At 43.3% G+C, this 20,522-nt stretch overlaps 1 protein-coding gene across 4 annotated transcripts in view; it reads right to left on the bottom strand.

Annotated features, from left to right (window-relative positions):
• camk2d1 (calcium/calmodulin-dependent protein kinase (CaM kinase) II delta 1) overlaps positions 1-20,522 on the bottom strand; it is a 161,343-nt gene that overhangs the window by 68,785 nt on the left and 72,036 nt on the right. For all 4 annotated transcript variants that reach the window (XM_080741296.1, XM_080741295.1, XM_080741298.1 and 1 more), the window contains exons 3-4: positions 6,742-6,801; positions 2,841-2,895 (exon numbers count right to left, since the gene is read on the bottom strand). In XM_080741296.1, the coding sequence (XP_080597422.1) occupies positions 2,841-2,895; positions 6,742-6,801 (115 nt within the window). The remainder of the gene's footprint in view (positions 1-2,840; positions 2,896-6,741; positions 6,802-20,522) is intronic.

Raw genomic sequence — 20,522 nt, 5'->3', positions numbered from 1 at the left:
ATAGCCGATCTAATGTGAGCATGTAGATCGTCTATTTTCACAATAGAACAGTGTTATACAAAATTCCTCAACTCTTAGTGCTCGTCAGGGTGGGGGGTCCCCAGTTAAAATATTATTATTCCGGGGGTCACGGCCTGAAAAGGTTGAGAACCACTGGCATACACTACCTGTGTCTTTGGGCATTGTGCATAGGAGTAAGCGACCTGTTATTGAGCTGAATTATTGTTATATAGTCCTGGAAATTGGGTTAAATAATCTGGAAAGGTTTTGGAAAAGTTTTGGAAATTAATTGGTAAAAATGTGTGGGAACCCTGTCGGTCTTATATTGAAAAAAAAAGGACAAGAACACGTCTCGCCACAGACACATTTGTCCCGTCCGTGTACGGACATATTGATGACCCCTGGGCGTAAGTACGGCATGGATGTCTACACAGAGCGGGCCAATTCTTCTTTCAACATGAAATGCTGCTTTCAAGTTCAGGAGAGTTTGAGGGGAGAGAAAAGGGCAATTATTTCCAATGCTGCCTTACGGGCACGGCATGGGGAAATAGGGGGCATTTGCATTTCTATCACCATAGTAAAGAGTTGCATTCGTGGTCTGGAGTGGGCACTTTCCTTCTCCCTTTTTTTTCACAGCCCCCTTTGATGTCTTGTGTGTGCACGCACGTGCCTGTTTCGGGTGAAAACCTTGTACAGTATGTCCAAAACGGTTCAGGTTCATTACAAATCAAAAGCATCACAAAGTAGCATTAGAAAACAATTCAAAAGCACCACGTGGATCTGCTACTTTTGATGCTTTTGTATGACACTATGACGGATCTCATTGTAACCTACTGTAGTTAGTGTAGTATGATCCATTAGTGTAGTATAGGACGTTAACAGTTTTACTGCCAGATGTTATCATTAATTTATTTATTGGGTCTGGTGCCAGCAAAAAGCAGCTTAACTCATACAGGGCCAGATTTCCAAAATATGAATATGAATGTGCGCTTATAACGCCAGGAAATAGCTATTTTGTATCCCCCCAGACCACCTTAACCAGACCACCTTAACGAATGCACGTTCAACATACCATACCACCAGATGACCACTAGAGACCACCATACACCATACACTGACATGGTCCCATGTTAAGCCTGTTTAAATCCACATAACAGGATGAGACGCTGACTTGGTCCTCATTGACTTAACATGGACGGGCCGCCGGTCACCATTTCAGCTCAATACTGTTCAATTCGTGCTTGATCGTCTCAAACCACCATTGGTATGGGCATCGGGACGTATATAGATGCCACACAGAAAGTTTCAGAATCAAAATCCGACCTAGTGAAGCTACGTGAGGGTCGGATGGTTGCATTGAGGCTAACGCTAGCAGAGGCCTGTTGTCAACAGGAAGCCCTGGTTTAAAGGTGACGTCATAATCGTATCCTTTTTTTTCACGGTTTACGTGTGGACATTAGCTGAGGTAAGCTAACCATTTCGCTCCGTCTATAAACACATATTAAAAGCTTAAACAATGCTTTTATATAAAAGTCGCTCCGAGTCGCTCGGCACCAAACGCCATAGTGAACTAGTCGCTCGTAAAGTCGCCCGGCGCTAACTGAGTTAACTTTGCGACGTTATAGAAAAAGAACTATTAAATCTTTTTTATTTTTTTATTATTTTTTTAATTTGTACTTTGGCCATACTGGCAGCAGAGGGCAGCCTCATGCAAGAATTAATGTGAAATGGGCCGCTGCGGCTTGCCATACATTCAGGGCGCAGAGTCGCATCAGAGCAATAGATCCACAGCGAGCAGCCAGGAAGTGAATTTGGACATCATTGATGTTTACGTGAGGTGGAGATTTCAAAGCAGCATTACGGGAGATGTTTTTACGGTACACACCCGCGCGACCCCTCATCGGTTTACAGACATCAAAACAAGGTACAAAAGAACGAGCCGTATTGGCATCGCGCCGCAGTCAAAAATGGGCCGAACGGGAACGTCCGTAGCAGTAAGAGAGTTAATGTAAAAAGAAAAAAAAAGAAATGAAACAAAAAGCTATATGGATTTCTGCCTGGTGCTGAAGATATGGTGTATGATAATTGCAGACTACACACACACACACTGGGTGATAACATAGCCTACAGCTACACGCAACGATGCAGCCATCTTGTGTGTGGGATGCACACTTTGACTGACGCATTCCTATACATTGTATAAGTGTCTGCTTGTTTATGTGTGACTCTCTCTCTGTGTGTGTGTGTGTGTGTGTGTGCGTGCGTGCGTGCGTGCGTGCGTGCGTGCGTGCGTGTGTGCGTGTGTGTGTGTGTGACGGACGGCAGAAGGCGACAGTGGAAACAGATGGAACGAGGGAGCATGCCGCCGCGCCTAATCTCCCATCATGCTTTTGCAGGCGACGGCCACGCCTGATTGGCGGCCGTCTGAAATGCCTCGGTGGCCGCGCTAGATTTGTTTACCCAACGTGTGTGTGTGTGTGTGTGTGTGTGTGTGTGTGTGTGTGTGTGTGTGTGTGTGTGTGTGTGTGTGTGTGTGTGTGTGTTTCCTAAACTGACAGTCAAATGTGCAGTGTCATTTAACACCTGTTTAACTCCCCACAACGTCAATATAAATGTGTGTGTGTGTGTGTGTGTGTGTGTGTGTGTGCGTGCGTGCGTGCGTGCGTGCGTGCGTGCGTGCGTGCGTGCGCGTGCGTGCGTGTGTGTGTCTTCGCCACTGTCCCTAGAGAGCAGTGAACAGAGGATGTGAAAGTTTGGCGGAGCATAATAAAACCAGCTGTGCACGTGCGTGTGTGTGTGTGTGTGTGTGTGTGTGTGTGTGTGTGTGTGTGTGTACTCACAGATCAAACACCAGATAGTGAAATCCCTCCTCTGATATGCTGTCATGGAGTCGCACTAGAGAGAGAGAGAGAGAGAGAGAGAGAGAGAGAGAGAGAGAGAGAGAGAGAGAGAGAGAGAGAGCAAAGAGGTGGAACGGAACGGCAGAGAAAAATCTCATTAGGGAAGAGGAATTCATAGCTCCACTCATTCAGTCATCTAGACAGCTTTCCAATACTGTGTGTGTGTGTGTGTGTGTGTGTGTGTGTGTGTGTGTGTGTGTGTGTGTGTGTGTGTGTGTGTGTGTGTGTGTGTGTGTGTGCAGCACCGTACTTGTGAGTGAGGTCTTTCCTCACTTCCTTCAAAGGTGTTACCAATGATACTAATGAAGGCTCTGTTCCATTTCATGAAGCACAGTGGTTCTCAAACATTTTATTTCAAGGACTCTCATAACTGAGAGCATACAAATGGAACCAAATGGACCCTTACCCATTTGTACGCTCTCAGAGTTACACACCTTTTTAAGGGGTCAATTGGAACCCCCGAGTGGACCACACTTTGAGACGCGATGACAATTTTCCTGAGAAAATGGTTATTTATGTTTAAAACTTGTAATTACCAAAAGTCATTAGGCTTATATATCAGGTCACACTTGTCGTTTTCTTTAGCATAACAAAGAATAATAAATTACACCAAAATAAATTCGATTTTTATTCGTCCTAGCTTGACATACAAAAGTGGGCTTCAAAAATCGAAAATTATTCAATTCACATGTTGCCTAAAGCCTCTAGTGTCAGTAAAAGTGACCTACCATAAAGCTTAGCTTAGTTACTTTTCACTACTGGCATATACAGTAGTGTGTGTGTGTGAGTGAGTGAGTGAGTGAGTGAGTGAGTGAGTGAGTGAGCGAGCGAGCGAGCGTGCGCGTGCGTGTACGTGCGTGTACGCGCGTGCGTGCTTGTATAGCAGATCTACAAGCACACAACACCTCACACTGTGCTTGTAGATGGGCTATTTTCACTAGTTTAAAATCAAACAATATTGACCTATACATGTATATCGTCATTGTCGGGTGGAAGCCTTGTATGTCCAAAACCGTTTGTTTTGTATTTATTATTTTAAAAATGAGTTAAACTAGTGAAAACAGCCGATCTACAAGATTGTAGATCGGCTGTTTTCACTACTTTTGTGCGACAGCCTTTTATGATGAAGCAGGGCTTTGCTTTGCGAAAAAGAAAATTACAAATTTGAAACTTGGAGATTCAAGGTTTCTCTCCGACAGTGACGATATCGTCAAGGAGCTTCCTTGAATCGTGATGTTGTGCTGTGCAGATGCACTCTTTGCAACCTTGTAAAAAAAAAAGTCTCAGCCTACAAATGCAAATTCATTCATAGACTTGGAGCAAGTCATTAGTCAATCTAAATTGCACATCTGTAATGCCCTGACTTCCTTACAGAACATAACCTTAAAAGCAACCCATTTTCACAAAGAACTGTTACTGTGCTCATCTTTAATGCAAGAAATAGTTCGGGTTCATAAGAGCATAAATAGCTCTGTACAAGAATGTCAAGTCCTGCTCAAGGCCTTATCACTTTTCCTCATTTTAATAATAATAACACTTTACATGGAAGCAGGTTTATATAGAAGCATCACGCAAACCATAGCACCGGTGGTAGAAAGTAACTAAGTACATTTACTCAAGTACTGCAATTATTATTATTATTTTTACTTAAAGGGGGCGGGACACCGGCCGAAATTTAACATTATGATACAGTAGGTCACGTGGTCTTTCTTCAAACGGTCTGAAAAGGAGGCGGGGCCGTATCAGTTATTAGTGAATGTATACTTCGTCCGTCGTGCGGTGCCGCGCACAACGTGATGTGTTGTTGTTGTTAGCTGGTAGCGCCGCACCGCACAGCTATTTTCAAGAGGTATTGTGTGTGTACACACACACACACACACACACACACGCACGCACGCACGCACGCACGCACGCACGCACGCACGCACGCACGCACGCACAACACACACACACAGGCTACCACAGACTTCAGTCCTCCGGAGCTCCGGTGAAGCACTGGAGCACTTTTTAGCAGAGATGGCTGCTAAAAAGTGGTCTGTGCTGCGGAGGATCCCTCGTTCTAATCTCTGACACCTTTTTGTTAGAAGACTTGCACCCTGTACGCGGTTAGGGGGTATTCTATAGCAGATTATATCAAATTTTTACCCCTAGAACTGCTTGTTTTAAAATTCGTTTTATGAATTGTCGCATTTTCTCCTCGCACAGTTCTGTTGGGGTTGTTTCACTAGATAATACTCAGCGCTCAACTCCGCCCCCTCCCGTCATATTACCCAATCAAATTAATTTATTGTAGTTACTGTACTGAAAGTAGTTTCAGTACAGTAACTACAATAAATTAATTTGATTGGGTAATTTAACATGGGGGTACATGACATCATTAAAAAAATTGGCTAATTTGATAGCCATAATTAGCTGTTTTGGCCGTGTCACGCCCACTTTAACTGGAGAATGTATAAATTGCAATAGTTTTACTTCAACTCCTCTATATCTCTCTATATACCAGTACACACCAGTAGGGATAGAGCTCGAAACAAGGGCTCACTACAAATACTCAACTACAAAAGAAATGTATTGAGTATCTGCCTGTTATCGAGCATAGCGGCCCATGACGTCATGTTTAAACAATCAAGAGGCGATCAAGAAATTGTTACAGTTCTATTCATAATATCAAGCCATTTACCACTTTTTACACATTAATGAATGATTGTTTCGATGATATTTAATTATAATATTTGTTACTTTTCTCAATTGTCATCTTCATAGATGGTGGTCAGCCACAAACTCACAGTGACAACAACTGGCCAATAAAAAAAAAGATACCAGTTCTGTAGAAAATGCTCAATAGTGGGCTCGATAAAGCCCGGCTCAATAAACAGGATCGATAAGGTGCTCATTATCAATAAAAACTAACAAGCTCCATCCCTACATACTTTTTTTCTTTTCATACTTCTCTGTAACTTTGTAACCTTAACTGCTGTGCGGCCTCTGGCCGACTGATTTCCCCCCCTTGGTATAATAAAGGTATCCATCCATCCATCCATCCATCCATCCGTTTACTTCCAATACTGATCTCACTGACACACTGGTCCTCTGCGGTTCGTTCCCACAAAATTGTCTGTGGAACTAAATCATACCCCCTATCATTCTGTTGTTGCTCACATATGCCCCCCTCACCCCTGTGTGTGTGTGTGTGTGTGTGTGTGTGTGTGTGTGTGTGTGTGTGTGTGTGTGTGTGTGTGTGTGTGTGTGTGTGTGTGTGTGTGTTGCATCATTGCGGTTTGGTAATTACAGTGGACTTAGCCCCAGTGGGTCCGTTGGCAGGGCGAGTTGGTGCTGCGCGTGCGTGTGTGTGAGTGTGCGTGCGTGTGCGTGCGTGCGTGTGTGTGTGTGCGTGTGTCATTATGCAGATGGTCTCCATTTTTAGGCATGTCACCTGGGAGGGAGGCTGCTTATTATGGGATGATTTAACCACAACAATAGGCTCCAGGTGTTTGGTGGATTTTGGGCACGCACACGTACACGAACACACACACTTGACGTGTGAATACATTTCGCTTAACGCTATGCGTGTGTGTGAGAGTGTGTGTGTGTGTGTGTGTGTGTGTGTGTGTGTGTGTGTGTGTGTGTGTGTGTGTGTGTGTGTGTGTGTGTGTGTGTGTGCGTGCGTGTGTGTAAGAAGTGACAGTTGTTTTGGAGGACAAGGAGGAGGATATTATCTTGGCGTTGGGAGAGAGAGAATAAAAGTGAAAGTAAGGAGAGAGAGAGAGAGAGAGAGAGAGAGAGAGAGAGAGAGAGAGAGATAGAGAGAGAGATAGTAAGTGTAAGCTCTCTGTCGTCGTACCGATGTTGGGGTGTTTGAGCAGGCGGCAGATCCTGGCCTCTCTCTCCAGCTTCTGGTGATCTGTTAGGAAAACAAACACATTTTAGATTAAAACACACCGATGGTTAAAATGTCTGTTCAACCAGAGTTTCCCAATCACTGGGTCGGGAGCCATTTGTCGATCATGGACACATTTTTATGGGTCCCTTGTTTTTTTAATGTTTCCTACATTTAAAAAATATATATAACATTTTCCTAAAAAGTTATAATTTTCATGAACACAAAAGAAAATCAATGATTTTTCTCAGTAATTTCATGCATAAACAAAATTGAAATCTAAGAAATTCCATAAATTAGAAAACAAATGTTTAAGAAGTAGGCCTAGTGAAAACAGCCAATCTACAATTCAAAACCTGGCGCGGAGCAACGCGTTGTGAGCTTGTAGATCTGCTGGTTTCACTAGTTTGGGACCCGGGCAAACGTCTAATTTCTCATTTTGGCTTTGGGTCTCGACCTGAAATGTTTTGGTACCACTGTTCCAGAGCGTTCTTTGCATTCTTCACATTTCAGAATCCCGCGCGCACGCACGCACACGCACACGCACACGCACACGCACACGCACACACACACACACACACACACAGATATGTTGTGCAACAAACAAGACTCAGCTCGTCAGCGTAAAGGGTTGAACTCCTTCTAAAAGTCTCCAGAGGATTCCCCAGTTCCTGGTTCCTCCCTCGTCTCCCAGCTGTCTAGCAGCAAAACAACAAGCCCATGTTCACTACTAGTACACCACTACGGTACACTCAAATACTGTCCATTCAACACAGTTACTGCCAAACCCCACCAAAGCCGGGTTTTCAAATCCAACCGTTGACCGCTATGACGTTTCCTATTGTAAACCGTAGCGTGTGGTATGAACCCTGACCTCCCAGTGTCAGGGCGGACACTCTGACCACAACGTTAGCATCGTTCTGACGACTATCAAATTATTGGCTCAGAAATGCTGAAAAAATAGAAAATAAAGAAATATATATATATATATATATATATATATATATATAAATCTTGATGAATTCAAGCTTTCATGGGGTGTGTAATTGATGAAAAATAAGTATTTTTTGGGGGGTGAGCAACTCCTTTAACTGCAGGAGTGTCAAAACCAACCCTTGTGAGAGAGGGCCCTGGATGGCGTCTACACAAGAAATTATACAAACCGTCGTTGTCGGGTGTCCAAAACCTTCCTTTTTTGTTATTATTTAAAAAACATCAGTGAAAATAGCCGATCTACAAGCATGTAGATGCTTTTAGATCGGCTATTTTCACTATTTGTGCTACACTTTTGTATGATGAAGTGGGGCTTTAATTTATGAAAAAAAATAAGAAAAAAATACTAATTTGAAACTTCAGAGATACAAGGTTTCTGCCTGACAGTGACAAATATATGTGTGTGTGTGTGTGTGTGTGTGTGTGTGTGTGTGTGTGTGTGTGTGTGTGTGTGTGTGTGTCGCATTCCCGAGACAATAATTTGATGCAGTCTCCCACTGACCAATGACCCGTCATCAAATTATCGTGCATTAGGAATGCAACAATAAATAAATATGGTCTTTCGTGCCAGTAATTCAGCCGGAAAGATCTTCTTTAATACATGGCAATAAACAAAGCAGTTTTATATGACTCAACCTGCATGATTGAGACATCCACTGTATGAATAGCTTGATGAGAAATACCCGCGGCACATTTTTTGCATGTTTATTCATCACTCTCTCCCGCGGCGTATACAGCCAGCGCTACTGTACAAGAGATAGAACTATTTGGCTGTACAGGAATAGGAAATGTTTAGCTGCAAAAGGAAATGTTTGGCATGGTGAAAGGTTGCTAAAAGTGAAAGGGTTATGTGTCTGGTTTGTCCCGTCAGACCGGTCCTTAAATCCACTGTTTTAAACCTGGTGTCAAATCACTAAACCTTCGCTGAAGGCATGGGAACTATGTCACAGGTGACGTTAATTATCACTGTATTTTAATAACGTGAATCCGTGAATGGAAAAAGTCCAGAATTCAAAATATTGGCATCAAAATGTACTTAAAGTACCAAAACTACAAAATGTTTGAAAATAGCAGATCTACAAGCTCAAGCTAAAGTGGTTAATGTATGCTTTATAATATTATAATAAATGTATACCTGCAAAGTAACTAGTAACTAAAATTCTCAAATAAATGTAGTGGAGTAAAAGTACAATATTTGGATCCAAGATATAGTTGAGTAGAAGTAAAAGTAAAGTACAAACACCTCAAAACTGTACTTGATTAATTAAGTAAATGTACTTTGTTACTTTACAACACTGCTTGAACCCTGTTCCTATTCTGGGTGAACCTTTGTCGAAAATAGCAGATCTACAAGCTAAACACACGCCACGTGTTGAGATCTGCCATGTTCAGGGCAGAGTTTTGGTGCAGAGGGAGAAGACATTTGCGGACCGAGTACACAGCTCTAGGGGACACCAGTCAATAAGTATATGGGCTTTAACAATCGGGTGACTGAAAAAAAATCACTTCCACTCTGACTGCATTTATCAGTCAAATTGACAGGTAAATTCTCTCCCGGGGGTTCGATTGTCAATAGACAATAGAACTCCCGCTGGCAGCAGGGGAGGAGGTGTTGCTCTCCTGGGCAAAAAAGGGAGAGAATGTACCTGTCAATTTGACTGATAAATGCAGTCAGAGTGGTATAATCGTATATTATTTCATACTTAAGAAACGTTTCAGAAGGGGAAAAAAAACAAGAATATGTCTTGAGTATTTAGGAAAAGTCATGGAAGGAGAAATTTCTGAGACCTTCACGGGGAGAGTTATTGCACTTTGCGATCTCAAAATCGGCCAAAACGACTGGTTAGTCACCCGTGTGTTAAGTGATTAAAGGCCTTGTTAACATGCTGTGAATATAGTTTGTGTCACCACGTCTGCTCCCTGACAGGGGTGTGAAGCTCTCTCCCCATTTTATTTTTTCCCTCTAAGGATGAATAATGCAATGAGTAAAACGTTGTATTTGTAGCATTCAGAAAATAGTGCCTTGCATTATTGAACAGACAGATAACACACACATCATTCGGCCAGTGTACCGTATACTGTACTACTGTAGATGTGTACTTGCAACACAACAAGGTAGCAAACTACCAATTACCGGTAAATACAAAGTCAAAAGTAGTGAATATCAGGAACAAAAAGTCAAAAATGTGTTTTGCAAAAATCGGCCTGATGGTGGCGCTAGAAGAGGGCCATGTAAGAAATCAGGGGCGGAGGTTGTGATTTGCCATCCAAGGAGTGTGTGTGCAAAGTTTGGCATTGATAGGGCCAACGGTGGCAGAGATAAGAGTAGGGGCAAAAGTGTGATGTGACGGACAGACTGACAGACAGACACACAGCCGGTGGAGCTTTTCATAGTAACTTGCAACCTGACGGTCGCAATCATAGCTCAACTCCAGAAGGCCCTGCACACTACGCTACTTAGAAGCTCTTGTTTGAAAGTGCTGTTGGTTTATGTATCACCATGTACCAAGTACTCTACTGGTTTATCTATCACCATGTACCAAGTACTCTACTGGTTTATGTATCACCATGTACCAAGTACTCTACTGGTTTATGTATCACCATGTACCAAGTACTCTACTGGTTTATGTATCACCATGTACCAAGTACTCTACTGGTTTATGTATCACCATGTACCAAGTACTCTACTGGTTTATGTATCACCATGTACCAAGTACTCTACTGGTTTATGTATCACCATGTACCAAGTACTCTACTGGTTTATGTATCACCATGTACCAAGTACTCTACTGGTTTATGTATCACCATGTACCAAGTACTCTACTGGTTTATGTATCACCATGTACCAAGTACTCTACTGGTTTATGTATCACCATGTACCAAGTACTCTACTGGTTTATGTATCACCATGTACCAAGTACTCTACTGGTTTATGTATCACCATGTACCAAGTACTCTACTGGTTTATGTATCACCATGTACCAAGTACTCTACTCGTGAGTTCCCCTAAGCACTCACATCCATCACCACAGCGGTGATGGGAAGTAAAGACAGAAATGGGGGAGAGGGGGCAAAATCCTGAACCCAATTTGGAAAAGAAACCATTCAAGTTTCTATTTGAGAAGATTTATCTTATGATGAAAAACAGGTACATACATAATTACAAATAAAACACATAACTTTCTGGAAAACTCATTATGTCCAAACCTTTTCAGGATTCAAATGCAAAAAGCATCAGTAGTGCCATGTTTCGTGACGCTGTGGTATGATCAAGTAGGGCATTCATTTATGAATTTTGAATATGGAGATTAAGTGAATAAAATTGAGTACTTGTTCCACCATTGGCATCATGGGACTGATTATAATGACCATGGGCCACCACACACACACGCACGCGCACGCGCACACACACACACACACACACACACACACACACACACACACACACACACACACACACACACACACACACACACACACACACACACACACACACACACACACACACACACACACACACACACACACACACACACACACACACACACACACACACACACACGTCGCACAAAAGGACAGTATTACTTTGAAATGCCATTTGTTATTATTTCGACATGTTAAATTGATGCCATTTTTGTCAGTTTTGTTCATTAAATGGCTACAGCAACAGCAGCTATTCTTGCGCCATCAACCTTTTTAACAAGAATATCCTCTCTTATCGGGTGTAAACCCCATACATCCGAAACTGTTACTTTTCAGGATATCTATTTATTTTTAACCGCAAAACTAGCAGATCTAAGCTCGAAACACGGCGCGTGCTGCTTTTGATGCTTTTGTGTGACACCATAGTATGTTCCAGTAGGTCATTCATTTATACTAAAAGTATAAATCTGGAGATAGGAGTCTTCTTCCCGACAGCAACAATATTTAAGTCAAGGCAAGGCATTAATTGGGTGCAGAGTGCTCCGTCCACGGCTGTGTTTAATCAAGCATTAATCAGATCAGAACAACCCACTCCACTCCACTCTTCATGAGGACAGGAGTGAGTGCCTGCCTCCTCACTTTGAATTACACAGGAAATTACCCTTCATGTTTTAGTTGTTCTCTCTCTCTCTCTCTCTTGCTTTTGATCTTTATTAGATTCCGACCGACAAATAATACATTAACACATCGGGTGCCCCTGGATTGCCCCATTTATCCCCTCTTGCTGCCCAGGCCCACCACCATTGTATTGAATCCGGCCCTGCTGCGTCAATGCATGCGTCATGACGTCACTTGGTCACATGAGCGCAGACAGGATGTTATTGTGTAACTTACTGTATGGACCAGTGTTGATCATAGCTGTTCACTGCCGATCAAAATTTGGACATTTTGCCGCACGCGGCCACAGTTTTAGCCATAAAACAAACATCGGAGATAAAGGGCTTTAAAGATGGGGAAATGCATTGGAGTATACGGAGAAAAACGGCCGCGCGATGCTCTCAGCGTCGACTCAAAGCGACTAGCGGCTAATGGGCTAAATCCAGGCGTAGCCCCGACCAAACGGTGAGATTTAAAGTTAATACTGTAAATACAGTAAACACGTCAACAGGTCGTGGGCCTCCAGAGACATCAAAGAGATTGGCGTGTAGACACCTCGTGGGCACCCGCTGAGTTAATATTGACCATTATTTGATCTTTTTTTGTAATATTGCAATGACAATTACGCAGCTGAATGAATGAATGACTATCCTTGCTCTGTTTTGAGGCAAAACATCTTGGATGGTTAGAAAACCTCTTAAGTAAAAGTATCAGCACTACAATATAGAAATACTCTGTTCCAAGTAAAAGTCCAGAATTAAAAATGTACTTGAGTAAAAGTACAAAAGTATTGGCATCAAAATACCACATACCAAAAGTACATATAACAATACTCTTTATGCCAAATGTACCATTTCAAGTTTTCAAATGTATACAAATCTTTTGAAAATAGCGGATCTGCAAGCTCACAATGCATTGTGAGCTTGTAGATCGGCAATTTCAAATGGCTGGAATGTATATTGGGTTGAAGTGGTTAACTCTTTTACCGCTTTGGACGTTCCCGTTCGCCCCATTTTTCCCGGCGGCACGTTGCCAATTGTACGTTCTTTGGCTCGTTCTTGTGTACCTTGTTTTGATGTCTGTAAACTGATGAGGGGTCGTGCGGGTGTGTACCGTAGAGACAGCTCCCGTAAAAGTGCTCTCAAAAACCCACTGGACGTTAGCATCAATGGAGTAACAACACTCTTCCTTGTTATTTTCTCTGGGTCTATTGCTCTGTAGCGATTGAGCTGTCTTGACGGACGGTAGCCTACTGCAGCCATTTCACATTAATTCTTGCATGAGGCTGCCCTCTACTGCTAGTATAGCGAAAGTACACCTATTTAAGGAGAAAAGAAAATAATAATGATGACAAAAAAAATGAATACATCTTTGTCTATAACATCGCAAAGGTAAGGTGCTTTTGCTGGCACAAAACCCAATAAATAAATAACAACATCTGGCAGTAAAACTGTTAATGTATTATGTTTTGTAATAATGATCAATCAACAGTTGATCTGAGATGTAGCGGAGTAGAAGTAAAAGTATTGGAAATTGGAAATAATCAAGTAAAGTACTTAAGTACATTTACTTTGTTACTTTTCAACACTGCATTCTGGCATGTAGTGCCACATCTAGCCTACAGGGGGACGGTGATCTCTGCAGCCGTAGCATCACGTCCTGGGGTTTACGTGGTGTGTGTGTAATCCTAATCAGACCAATGGGATGCGCTTTTACAGCGGAGCAGTAATCCTGTCGCCGGGCGAGAGCTGGTCTTGCTCGCTTTGACTACTTCATCACTTCACACACACACACACACACACACACACACACACACACACACACACACACACACACACACACACACACACACACACACACACACACACACACACACACACACACACACACACACAGTATTACTGTAGTAATCATGAGGACGTCAACATTTTGAGATTGTGCCCCATCTCACAAGTTCAAAATGTATTAAAAACACTTTTGAAAATAGCCGATCTACACATTGTGAGTTTGTAGATCTGCTATTTTCAAATTTGCATATATATATATATATATATATATATATATATATATATATATATATATATATATATGAAAATAGTGTGTTTTGTAATAAAGTGGAGTAAAAGTACAATATTTGGATCCGAGACGTAGTGGAGTACAAGTAAAACTATTGGAAATTGGAAATATTCAAGTCAAGTACAAAGACTCAAAAGTACAGTACTTGAGTAAATGTACTTAGTTACCTTGCAACACCACTGCTCACAAGTATAGTAATGCAAGTACATATATAAACACACACACACACTCACACACACGCACACGCGCACGCGCGCACACACACACACACACACACACACACACACACACACACACACACACACACACACACACACACACACACACACACACACACACACACACACACACACACACACACACACACACACACACACACACACACACACACACATCCCCCACTCCCCGCGTGGCGTGCTCTTAATCTGTGACATAACAGGATTTAGAGCGTGAGTGGCACTCGCTCGCCGTCTGTAGCCTAAACACCACCACAGCCCCCCCCCCCCCCCCCCCCCCCCCCCCACACACACCCACCCCCCCCCCCCCCCCCCCCCCCCCCCCCACACACACCCACACACACACACACACACACCCTTACTGAACTATCATCCCCCCCCCCCCCTCGCTGCTCTGAGGGTCTCTGAGCAGTAAGCCTGAGCGTATACACCACGCTATCATCATGGCTGACATGATGTTGACATGCTATTTACAGTAATCCTCAGGCATCATCCAGAGTAAATTGATTTGGATCGGCGGCCATGAATCCATTCTCCTCTAGTCCAGGGGTCTTCAACGTGGGGTCCTCAGAGTTACTAAAGGGGGTCCTCCAAATCGTTGTATGATAGAAGCATTTTTTTCTCCTTTTTTATATTAACCACTTGAACCCTAGTGTCCATATTCTAAGAACTTTAGCCAAAAATAGCCGATCTAGCTTGTAGATCGGCTATTTTCGGCAAAGGTTTGGTGTCGAGGGGAAAAAGAGGGGAGTACAGAGTGAAATGTCAAGTTATGTATGTATTGACGATTCAAGTGTACTAATAAATCTGAAAACACAAATTGACATGAATCCAAAATACACTGATAATTGTCAAGCTGTCAAGCAACAAAACTATATGGAATCTATGAAAAGGTTGTGGGGGTCCCTGCTTCATCTCTCTCTCAACTAAGGGGGTCTTTGGCCTGAAAACGTTGAAGACCCCTGACTTGGAAGAAAAGTGGCGCGCTCTGGATTCAAGCCCAAGGAGGAGGTGGCCCACTTCCACTAACCCACATGGAGTCAGGCCATGCCACGCTGTAAACGGGGGCAGCAGCTATTTCCATTGCAGCCCCCTCCCCCTCCCCACCACCTCCCACCTCTTCATGATATTGGCATCATGCTGGAATAGGATAAATGAAACCAAACAGATGTTAGAACAGCATGCAGGGTACATCCTCTTCAAGCCCCTTCCCCAGGAGGACAATGGTTTGTAAGTTTTTTTCCCATGTCAACAAGGACCCCCAAAATGGTATGTATATATTGGACCGCAGATATTTAGGCCTATACTTGTGACCAGGGGTGTAGTTCTCCCGATTTAAAATGAAGCAAACACGGAATTCAAAGTTCCTATGATTGGCGGCCGCTAGTTGCACTGTTCTGGCACCAGAAGCAACATTCCACTCATTTCCCCCAAACTTACGTTTGGATTTCTTACCTTAATTAACATTGTCATAAATAGTTCCTGCCGCTAGTTTAAAGCCTCGTTTCAATCACCATGATACGCGTTTTGTTAAAATATGGTCCAATTTATGTTATATTTCATGTTATAGCAGGGCATGTTGTAGGAGGGGCTTGTGATCATAGGCGTGTGATGATTCTTCTTTGTGTGCTTTATTTTGTCTTTGGACAACGTCCCATGTATCCCTGTGGTTGCACGTGACCGTTGGCAACCAATAGCCTTCCTCTGGTACCATTAAAACAATGATGGCGACACCCATACCAAGGCCCAAAAAAAGCTTCATTTTCAATGCATAGAAACCAATGGCTATCCACTGTCCATATTTTTTTACAGTCTATGCTTGTGACCAGGGCAGGAATTTCATGAAGGCCATGGCCGCCGTTGCCTCTCAGTTTGGCCTTGCGCCCCTCAAACCAATGGCATGACCTGAGGCCACAGTGGTCTTAATGCCCCAGCTGACTGTATCACTTTCTGCTCTGTCTCTTTCTGGTCAATATGTAGACAGTAGACACCGGTGTCTCTTTCTTGTCATATAGACACTAGTATCTTTTGTTGAGATTCTGAATGCTTAACTCCCCGAAGTCCCATCTTTAAACCAATCCAGTGACTTTGATTAGTGCAGGGCTGAGCATGGATCAGATTGTAAATACCGTAATTTATCTATTTCCCTGCAACACTTAAATTCAACAAATTCTTTCAATGGACTAAAATATTGTTTTATTTGATGGCCTTCCTGCCCTGGCATTTGGCCTTTGTGCTCTAAAATAAATGCCAACACCAAAGGCCAAGTGGCCTTGTCCCTCAAATGACAAAATTCCAGACCTGCTTGTGACCCATAAAAAAGATTGTCCGCGACTCACAAATGGGTCTCGGTTTCCTACCAACGAGCAGGAAAGGACAATGATGAGCAGCACCCTTTTTCCCCCCTTTACTGCTTGATTTGAGTCAGAAACATGCGTTATTATCCCCCCCATCCCTCCCTCCCCCCACTTGGATCACAGTGCCCTGGTTGACAGGGGTGTCACACCAAATTCTGGGCCCTGGGTACAAGGATTCACTGCGTTATTGTGTGCTTTAACTATTGAAAAATAGCAGATATACAAGCTCACAGCGCGGCACCGAGTGCCGCGCTGCGAGCTTGTAGATCTGCTATTTTTGAAAAATTGTGAAGGTTGAAGGTTTTTTGAAAAACCTATATGTTTCTATGTCAGCAGTGCTCAAACCTTTTCATGTGAATGACCCCCAAAATGATATGTATTTGGCCATGGACCCCCATCTCAAAATATGTAGTTCCAGGGACCCCCCCCCAGAAGCAAAATTTTAGTTACAAATGTTTGCTTAAAAAATACATATATTCAAAGATTTGCACACATTTTCACGACTTTTCGAAAATAGCAGATCTACCAGCTCGCAGCGCGGCACTCGGTGCCGCGCTGTGAGCTTGTATATCTGCTATTTTTCAATAGAAATAATTAAGGCCCCTCCACCTTGGGCCTTAGTAACTCAGTCCCACTTTCCCCCCCCTTGTGACGCCCCTGCTGGTTGACTCACTGTTCAACCAACCAGACGCGCCAGGAAACCTCTTCAAAAGCACATGAATCATCCTTTCAATGGACTGGAGTGTTAAAGTGGCCATAATGCTGGCAGATTCAGCCTGCGGCCAGATCTCCTGTTAGTGCTCATATTAGATGCTAAGAAAAAAAAAAAGGGGGAATAACAATGCATGTGTCTTTGTGTTTCCTGTTCTTTTCTTTCACTGCGACCGTCACGCCTGACACTGTGGTTCTATGGCTTTGTCTGTGGTTCTATGGGTTCGTCTGTGGTTCTATGGGTTTGTCTGTGGTTCTATGGGTTCGTCTGTGGTTCTATGGGTTTGTCTTAGCTCTGGTCCATAGCGTTAGTGGAGTTCTCCCTAACGCTATGTTCCTCTACCTCCGTATTCCTTGGCAAAACCGGAAAATCACGCCGTCTGGTTCGAAAATAGCGAAAACTGTTTCGCCCCTCACCAAACTAAAGGTATCAGTGGACGATGGAACACTTACTCTACTAAGTGGACGCAGTCTGGACTCCCCACCACACGATTAAAATACATTTCTAGGGCGAAATGAAAAATAATCCACCTGACGGAGACACTCTTCCTGGTTGAAGACAGAAACAGCGCTTCCAACGTCGCAGAGCTGAATAACATCCAATGAGACTAATGCTCTGTTAATGTGGTGCATTTCGGTCCTCTGACCTGCGTGGCAGTAGTGAGTTGGCGCCGTGATGGTGACGACAAATGGTAAAAAACTAGAAGAAATGCAGTGTCCATCATGCAGGGGTCTCCATATCTGGGTAACTGGCCAGATGGCCAAGAATTGGCGCGACCCTAACTCCACACTTTCTGCCAAAGCAGCTAACTCCACCCCTTTTGGCCGTCTCTTGTTTTCATAAATATGTGCTATTGAACACCTTTTACGTCTGTGTGTTGGTTAAAATAATATTGAACCAATGAAAAGTAGTAAAAAAGCCCTTCGGTCAAAACCTCCTAACTCCACTTGAGCTCATTTTCCCAAAAAATGAACATTTTGGAGTTAGGAGGTTTTGACCCGACAGCAGAGTTATATTAGTTTGGCCTCAGGTTGTTGCTTTTTTGCAAACAAATATGCTGTGTGTGCACGTACACAAGTGTGTGTGTGTGCGTGTGTGTGTGTGTGTGTGTGTGTGTGTGTGGTGTGGTGTGGTGTGGTGTGGTGTGGTGTGGTGTGGTGTGTTGGGGGGGAGGTTAATGACCTATATAGTCAAACAAAAAGAGCCAGCTGTTTTGCATAATATGCAAACATGGCTCTATGAGAGAAAAGCACGCACAGTAAAATCATCAGTGTCAACTCCACTCTGAGAGGGTGCAAATTAAACCAAATGGACCTTTAACGGTATGCGAGTGTCCCACACATCTGTACCGAATATACAGGACGCATTTGAAACCGGAGACTTTTTTTTGCATACTATTTGAGAAAACAAATGTGCTAATTGTCCCATAGTGGCTGCAAATGATTGCTGCTATTCGTTTAAAAAAACGTTATACCCTGTACAGTATATCGTCACTGTCGGGCTGAAACCTCGTATCTCCAAGTTTCAAATTTGTATGTTTTTTTCGTGAAGTAAAGCCCTGCTTCGTCTTCGTCATACAAGGCCGTCGCACAAAAGTAGTGAAAACAGCCGATCTACAAGCACACAACGCCTCGCGGGTGCGAGGCGTTGTGTGCTTGTAGATATGCTGTTTTCACTAGTTTAATTCATTTTAAAAATGATAAATACAAAACGGTTTTGGACATACAAGGTTTTCACCTGACAACGACGATATATAACATGTATAGAGCGATTTCTCAGAGCGACAACTTCAATGTCAAGCGGCACCTACATTATATGTGTGTGTGTGTGTGTGTGTGTGTGTGTGGCTGTGCACTGCAGCGCTCTGGAAAAAGGTCTATAGAATTTGTTTTACTAAATTTTTTATCCCACAATTTTGTAACCCATTTTTTCAATGTCTTATCTAATGTAATCATGGACGCTACACTCCCTCTGCCAACCTGGGGAGACAACGGACTGAACTCATGCTTCCTTCTATGCACGAGGAGTCCAAGTTGCTTCTTTTCACCTGACAGTGGGGATTTCCCCGGTTGGACGTGGAAGGAACATGTTATTCCAAAAAGTTATTTTCCCCTTCATCAGGCGCCCCGGCTGGCCAGGGGGAGGCAGTATAGTCTCACCTAGGGTGTGGGCATTGATGACGCGGCCCCAGCACCCACAGCGTCCCGGTGGGAATCGAACCCAGGACCTTCTAGCTGTGAGGCGACAGCACTACCAACTGCACCACCGTGCCTCCCTAAAAAAGTCTATATAACGATACATTGTGACACTAATGCTGTACCCCCTCCAACTGTAAACTTATTTTGCACTTGCTGGCAATGCAAACATGTTCTCACTGCATAAAAAGCTCCATTGAATTCAATTGAGTGATGAAATGTACTCTCTCAGGGTCAAGCAAAAGTACAAAGGGAAATCCACAGCTGTGTATGCGCGCGTGTGCATGTGCGTGTGCACGCGCACACAGACAGAATGCCGCTGGCTACACTGTCTGTCATCTGAAGCTGAACCTCAACTCTTCCTACACAAGACGTGTTCAGCATTGTGATCCAAACAACAACGCACACAACTAGGGATGGGACGATATCACGATTATTGTGATGAAAGAAATCGCAATTTACGTCATTATCGCGATAATCAAAATCCATTATCCTGCGGCGGAACATTTGCCCAAAAAATTGCAGATCTACAAGCTCACAACGCGTCGCACCGCGACGCGTTGTGAGCTTGTAGATCGGCAATTTTTTGGCAAAGAAATTTGATAGTGAAAAAGAGACTATATCAAGTATGTTATAAGTACGTTTTACCAATAGAGGGTTTAAGTGCTACCGGATATGCAGCTCGGCAAATAAAAGGTGAATTGATCCCAGTGCATGACGGAGGACGAGATCACGATAAATTAAATCTCCACAATACGATTATCGCAAGTGTTTTTTATCACGATAAACGATAATATTGCGTATCGTCCCATCCCTACACACACGCAGGCACGCACGCAAGCCAGTTTGGTTATAACAATAATCTACAACACACAAGCCCACAATTCACTTTGTGCCACACTATGAGCTTGTAGATCTGCTATTTTCCGCAAATAGTCTCCTCAGAATAGGGATACTGCTGTATAGGGTTCAAGTGGTCAATGTAAAAAAAAGTTCCAATCATCCCACAAAGATTTGACGGCTCTCCTGTAATAACTATGAGGAGCCCCTAGGGGTCCCGGGAACCCCTGTTGGTTGAAGACCCTCCAGTAAACCT

The sequence above is a fragment of the Nannobrachium achirus genome, assembly GCF_963921795.1.
Source record: "Nannobrachium achirus genome assembly, chromosome: 14".
NCBI classification, from domain to species: domain Eukaryota; kingdom Metazoa; phylum Chordata; class Actinopteri; order Myctophiformes; family Myctophidae; genus Nannobrachium; species Nannobrachium achirus.
Note: the sequence above shows the minus strand (reverse complement) of the source record. Positions and strands in the feature narration are given on the sequence as shown.